General features: G+C 53.5%; 1 protein-coding gene across 5 annotated transcripts; it reads right to left on the reverse strand.

Annotated features, from left to right (window-relative positions):
- Positions 1 to 1286: 1286 nt before the first annotated feature.
- On the reverse strand, positions 1287 to 4894 carry MOSPD3 (motile sperm domain containing 3). Of its 5 annotated transcripts, XM_011985678.1 has the most exons (6): positions 4755 to 4894; positions 3999 to 4266; positions 3715 to 3790; positions 3269 to 3498; positions 1642 to 1806; positions 1287 to 1520 (listed from the first exon to the last, which is right to left on the reverse strand). In XM_011985678.1, the coding sequence occupies exons 2-6, from the start codon at positions 4201 to 4203 to the stop codon at positions 1489 to 1491; spliced, it is 708 nt and encodes a 235-aa protein (XP_011841068.1). In that variant the 5' UTR covers positions 4204 to 4266; positions 4755 to 4894; the 3' UTR covers positions 1287 to 1488. The 5 variants fall into 5 exon arrangements, with proteins under 5 accessions (XP_011841068.1, XP_011841069.1, XP_011841067.1 ...); XM_011985679.1 differs by lacking the exon at positions 4755 to 4894 and having other exon boundaries at positions 3269 to 3468; positions 3999 to 4559; XM_011985677.1 differs by lacking the exon at positions 4755 to 4894 and having other exon boundaries at positions 3999 to 4559.
- Between the last annotated feature and the right edge of the window lie 1945 nt (positions 4895 to 6839).

The raw sequence follows: 6839 nt of genomic DNA on the forward strand, positions 1-6839 counted from the left end.
CCAGGATGGTCTCGATCTCCTGACCTCGTGATCCGCCCATCTCGGCCTCCCAAAGTGCTGGGATTACAGGCTTGAGCCACCGCGCCCGGCCCCTCCCTCCTTCTTTTTATTTTTTTGTAGAAACGGGGTCTTGCTATGTTGTCCAGGCTGGTCTTGAACCCCTGGGCTCAGGCAGTCCTCCCACCTTGGCCTCTCAAAAGCACTGGGATTACAGATGTGAGCCACTGAGCCTGGCCACTCTCCCTCTTCCTCTGTTCCTCCTCACCCTGCACCTGAAGGAAGGCAGGTGAGCTGGAAGCCTGCCTTTTGTAAATCTTATTATTTTCCTGTACCTAGTTTTTTTGCTTGTTTTTTTGTTTTTGTTTTTGTTTTGTTTTTGCCTGGTTAAGGTGAGGTTATGTCAGGCAATACTATTTCCCCCATATTGGTAGGGACTTTGGTGTTTCTCATCCATGTGAGTTGAAGTCTTCTTTTTCTTAGATGGAATCTTGCTCTGTTGCCCAGGCTGGAGCGCAATGGCACACTCTCGGCTCACTACAGCCTCCACCTCTCAGATTCAAACGATTATCTTACCTCAGTCTCCTGAGTAGCTGGGATTACAGGCGCCCACCACCATGTCCGGCTAATTTTTGTATTTTTAGAGACAAGATTTCACCATGTTGGGTATATTTTTTGTATTTTTAGAGACAAGATTTCACCCTGTTGGCTACGCTGGTCTCGAACTCCTGGCCTCAAGTGATCTACCCGCCTCAGCCCTGCAAAGTGCTGGGATTACACGCTTGAGCCACTGCACCCGGCCAAGGGAGTTGAAATCTTAAAGGACAGACAAAGGAAAACAGATATAGAGTCCAAAAGGCAGAAAAGGATTCTAGGAGTTGTAAACACCCAGGTAACCCTGGGCGAGAGGCTTTGTTGCCTCCAGATGGTGGGACAGGAGTTCCATGGCAAGCAGGATTAGGTGGTATTTTCGTTCACTTCCTTTTAGGTTAGGTACATTGGCTTAGGGACAGGATCCTATTCCAGGGCTGAAGAGGATCTTGAGAATCAACTTGCTCAGCGCCCTCATTTTGTAGGTAGAATCTGCAGCTCAGATAAATTAAATGATTTGCTCATGGTCACAGTTTTTCGACGCAAGCACCAGGAGTGACCCAAGTCTTCTAAATCCTCGCTGGGCCTCATCACGGCCCCAAGTGCCCAGGTCCCCTGGGAACAGGGGTGGGAGGAACTAGAGGATGTCTGAGTACCAAAAAAGAAGTGGGAAGACAGGCGCAAGTACCCTACATTTCTGATTTTCATTTTAAAAATGTATTTTATTCAGCTTGGAAAACGAGTACAAATCCCTGGGTGTTTTTTGTGGGGGAGGAGGGGGGAGTAGGCAGGAAAGAGAAGAGGGTAGGAGGCAAGGCAAGGTATGAGCATCACAGTGGCTGCCTTAAGACCCTGCCCAGGGAGGGTGAGGGGGGGTGGGCTGGGGGTTGAGCAGAGAGCTCAGGTCCGGAGGAACACCATGGTGAGGAGGCCTGGAGGGGGGACAAAGAAAGAACAGGGTCGCATGGGCAGCCCTGGGACTCTTGTTAGCGCTCCTCCTGTCCCTTCTCCCTTTTTCCTGGGTCCTGAGTCCCCAGCCACTACTGTCCTCACCCAAGACGTAGGCGGCCACCAACTTTTGTCCCAGGGAGACGTGCAGGACTTGAGGCAGCTGGCTGCTGAGTTCGTCCTGGAGTGGGAGCAGCAGGAAGGCCACGGAGACAATCCCCGTCAGCAAGAAGAGGAGGAAGGAGCTGGTGGCCAGTTGCTGGCGGGGGTCTGAGAAACAAGATTCGTCAGATGCTGCAGTCCCCACTCCTGCCCAGCCCAGGTCCTCCAGGGAGAAGCCTGAACAAGGAAGATGTATCTACTTTTTTTTTTTTTTTTTAATTATCTTTTATTTTTTGTAGAGATGGAGTCTCATTACGTTGCCCAGGCTGGTCTGGAACTCTTGACTTCAAGTGATCCTCCTGCCTCAGCCTCCTGAGTAGCTGGGACTATGGGTTCATGCTACCATGCCTGGCTCATTTTTCAGTTGCTTGTAGAGGGTCTTGCTATGTTGCCCAAGCTAATCTTGAACTCCCGGCCTCAAGTAATCTTCCCACCACCTCAGCCTCCCAAAGCACTGGGATTATAGGTGTGAGCCACCACACCCTGTATCTACCTTTTTTTTTTTGAGATGGAGTCTTGCTCTGTTGCACCCAGGCTGGAGTGCAGCCACATAATCCTGACTCACTGCAGCCTCTGCCTCCTAGGTTCAAGTGATTCTCCTGCCTCAGCCTCCTGAGTAGCTGGGATTACAGTTGCGAGCCACCATGCCCAGCTAATTTTTTGTGTGTTTTTAGTAGAGACGGGGTTCCACCATGTTGGCCAGGCTGGTCTCAAACTGCTGGCCTCAGGTCATCAGCCCATCTCAGCCTCCCAAAGCAGTGGGATTATAGGCGTGAGCCACCATGCCCTGTATCTACTTTTTTTTTTTTGAGACGGAGTCTCGCTCTGTCGCCCAGGCTGGAGTGCAGTGGCGGGATCTCAGCTCACTGCAAGCTCCGCCTACCGGGTTTACACCATTCTTCTGCCTCAGCCTCCCAAGTAGCTGGGACTACAGGTGCCCGCCACCTCGCCCGGCTAGTTTTTTGTATTTTTTAGTAGAGACGGGTTTCACCGTGTTAGCCAGGATGGTCTCGATCTCCTGACCTCGTGATCCACCCGTCTCGGCCTCCCAAAGCGCTGGGATTACAGGCTTGAGCCACCGCGCCCGGCTTGTATCTACTTTTTACTGCCCTCCAAGGGTACACTGCAAGTGTCCTCTCCTTCCTAGAGCCTCTGTCCCCACCACCACAAGAAACTCTCTCCTCTAGTCCCTTAGCATTCATTTTCTCTCTTCTGTGGACCTGACAGGCAGGGACCTCTCTTGATCTCAAACCCAGTACACAAGTTGGTACAGAGTTAATTGCTCAATACAGGTTTCTTATTGAACTGAACTGAGCTACCACACGATAGGAAGTACTGTGGTTACAGTCAAGGAAGAACTTTTTCCTCTAAGTAGAAGTCAGAAACCGAGGAAGCTGTAAGTCTTTTTCCCTCTCACCTGATATAAAATCTCAACTCGGAGGAATGTTTCCACCAAAAGACAAAAGACTGAACCAGGAGACTTACTCTTCAAATCCAGTTTATCTCATCTCTAGGGAGACGCTAGTTCCTGCCTCCCTACAGAACTCAAGATCCCCGTCTCCCAACTCACGTTCCTGGAAGTGTCTGGCCGTGGGTGGTGGGGTCCCAGCAGGAGGCCCTGGGTGAGGCGCTGGATCCGGCTGTCCCTGAAGCTCAAGGGGGTACGCTGGGGCTCTCAGAACAGAGGTAATGTCCTTGCGTCCCACCACGCGGCCCTCAGCTCCTTCCTCAGACAGCTCAATACGGAAGCGGTCCTGGACATCATAGTGGCTGGGAATGGGTGCCACATGGCGAATCACACTGGTCCCAAGGTAGGAGAGAAGCCCATTGGGGTGAAACGAGTGAGAGGCAGTAATCCTAGGAAATCTGAGCCTCCCCCCCAAGAAGTCTCTCCTTTAGGGGCACAGACAGAGGGTAGGGCAAACAGGTTAAAGAGGGCAAGGTCTCAGACCTCAGACAACAGGTGGCAGCGACCTCTGGCTTCCATAAGCCTCCCCACCCTCCCAGCTCACTCACATGTCAATGCAAGACTGAGGCTTCACATATCCCTCTGCGTCAAACACCGTGTATTTGGCAGGTGCTGTGCACAGGACTGGGGGACAGAGACACACACAGACAAGCCCTGCCATGTGGGTCATTTGAGTCCCCTCTGCCTTCTGCCCCGCAGGCTGGACATGACTTTCCCAGTCCACCAAAGCTGGACGTCCAACCCTACCCATCTGACTCCTCCAGCCAACACAGCCCCCCAGTGCCCGGCCACCAGCCCCCAGATCCCTTGCACGAGGCGCCCATCCCTTTACCTCGGAATCGAAGCGCAGTTCCTGTGGGGTTATAGAGGGTCAGCAGCTGTCGGGGTCCGCTCCGCTGGTCCGCCCTGAATACTAGATCCGGGGGAAAGACCAGAACCGGGACAACGGGTCCCAAGGGAGGAGGGGCGCCCCGGGACCCCCGCCCAGGGGGCCCCGGACCCACCAGCTCCTGGTCCTGGGGCGCCCCACGGCGCATGCAGGCTCCGGGCGGTCGGACATCCGAGGGCAGAGCTCAGGGGACAGGGCCTAGAGTCGAGAGCTGGGGGGCGTGAGGGGCGAAAGGGGACAAGATGAGCTCCCGGGCCAGGGCCTGGACTGACGCCGCCGCCGCCTCGGAATCCCGCTAGATGGGACTCCCGCAGACCCAGGCCCAGGGCCCCCAAGACCTTCCCTCTTCCAGCTCTGCCCCAGGTTCCTTCGGACCCGCCAAGCCCCACCTCGACGGCCACGCCCACCCCGCTAAACCCGGCCCCTCGCAGCTCCCAACCCGGTCTTCTCCTCAGGCCCAGCGCGCGATCTCCATAAGCCCCGCCCCGCCGCTGGCCTCGCCCCTTCCGGGCGTTTCCGGACGCCCTCCTCCTCTCTCTGGCCAAACTCCGCGGGCTGCAGCGGCCGCCCGCGGAGCTACCTGTGACGCCTTCTGATTCCTGGGAGACCTGTGTTTGCGTCTCCGGCCCCTCCCTAATCTCGGACACGGGCCCCGTCGGGCTTCTGCCTCAAAACGGCGGCTTGCGCTAGGATGCCTGCCTTGTGATAAAAGCACCTGACAGTCAGCTTGTGGTCAGACTAATGATGCCATGTTCCCGGGAGTCCTTTTGTATACTTCCGCCGTACGGCCTCTGTCATTGGCCAGGGCGTCTTTGTTTCTGCCGTAACTGTACGCCGATTGGTGTGCTGAAAGACCAAACAGAACGCCCTCCTTCTGTCGTCTGCGATTGGCTAGATTCCGGTGACGTAACAGTTTTCCTGGCCCTGAAGTAACTCAGGGAACCGGGGGCGGGGTTTCGAGTTGGGCTTTGTTTCTTCCTCCCTATTCTTGAGACGGTCCAAGTCAATCTCCCACCGGGAAGCCTTTTTCCTCCTCTTCAATTCCAGGCTCCCTTAGAAGCCTCTGCAGGAACCAAGCCTGTTTTCTTTTTTGCTTTTTATTTTGAGACGAAGTCTCGCGCTGTCGCCCAGGTTAGAGTGCAATCTCGGCTCACTGCAACCATCGCCTCCAGGGTTCAAGCGATTCTCCTGTCCCAGCCTCCAGAGTAGCTGGGATTACAGGCGTGTGTCACCACGCCCGGGTAATTCTTTGTATTTTTAGTGGAGACAGGGTTTCACCATGTTGGTCAGGCTGGTCTCGAACTCCTGACCTCAGGCGATCCACTCGCCTCAGTCTCCCAAAGTGCTGCGATTACAGGCATGAGCCACCGTGCCCGGCCTCTCTGTCGCCCAGGCTTGAGTGCAGTGGTGCGATCATTGCTCACTGCAGCCTCCAACTCCTGGGCTCAAGGGATTCGCCTGCCCCAGCCTCCGAGTAGGTGGGATTACAGGTGCGCACCACCACACCCGGGTAATTTTTGTAATTTTTTGTAGAGACGATCTCACTATGTTGTGCAGGCAGGTCTCGAACTCCTGGGGCCAAGCGATCCTCCCACTTAAGCCTCCCAAAGTGCATGAGAGCCACTGTCCCTCCCCCAGGCCCAACGTCTGTTTTCTATGGGACTGGTTGGAGGCTCCTCCCATCTGGGACTCCAGCCTGAGTCTCACCTCCTGTTTCTCACCTTCCTGTAAGGGACGTGGGAAATCACTCACATTTGCACGGGGAATTAAGATTTGCTAATTTCAAACCCATGTTGTTCGAGTAATTATGTATTTTAAAAAAGAATTTGCTAAACCTTACACTTTAATTGCATCGAATCTTCAACTCCTTTTACAGCCTGGATAAGGTGAAGAATCTGAGTCTCTCGGGGCACCCAGTTAGCGGTGGAACAAAGACAAAATTGATCTTAACGGAAAGTCTCCTCTGAACATGTTATGTAGAATTCCCATGTTCTCTTTTACATTTTCTTTCTTTCTTTCTTTCTTTTTTTGAGACAGTCTTGCTCTGTCACCCAGGTTGGAGGGCAGTGGTGCAATCATAGCTCCCTGCAGTCTCCACCTGCTTGGTTGGGCTCAACCGATCCTCCCACCTCAGCCTTCTGAGTAGCTGGGACTACAGGCGCGCGCCTCCACACCTGGTTAATTTCATTTGTTTGTTTGTTTGTTTTTAAGAGCGCTTATAGTGATACATGACCTCCTATTTTATTGTTTCTCCTCCAGTAGAATGTTCTTCCCTTTCCACAAGACCAGGGACTTTGTTTAGTTTTCTGTTGTATCTTTAGCACTTATGACAGTGCCTGCTATTTGGAATGAACAAATGAATGAGTGACTAGGATGAACTTTGAGCAGAGATCTGACTGGATTTAGGAAGTGAGCCATGAGATATATCTATGGCAGAGAATTCTGGATAGAGGAAACAGCAAAGGCCTAAAACAGAAGTGGACTAGAAATGGACAACAAGGCCAGGTGTGGTGGCTCATGCCTGTAATTCCAGCACTTTGGGAGGCCAAGGCAGGCAGATCACGAGGTCAGGAATTCGAGATCAGCCTGACCAACATAGTAAAACCCCGTCTCTACTAAAAATACAAAATTAGTCGGGCGTGGTGGCACGTGCCTGTAGTCCCAGCTACTCAGGAGGCTGAGGCAGGAGAATCGTTTGAATTCGGGAGGTGGAGGTTGCAGTGAGCCGAGATAGCGCCACTGCACTCCAGCCTGGGCGACAGAGCGAGACTCCGTCTCAAAAAA

The sequence above is a fragment of the Mandrillus leucophaeus genome, unplaced genomic scaffold (assembly GCF_000951045.1).
Source record: "Mandrillus leucophaeus isolate KB7577 unplaced genomic scaffold, Mleu.le_1.0 Scaffold29, whole genome shotgun sequence".
Taxonomy (NCBI): domain Eukaryota; kingdom Metazoa; phylum Chordata; class Mammalia; order Primates; family Cercopithecidae; genus Mandrillus; species Mandrillus leucophaeus.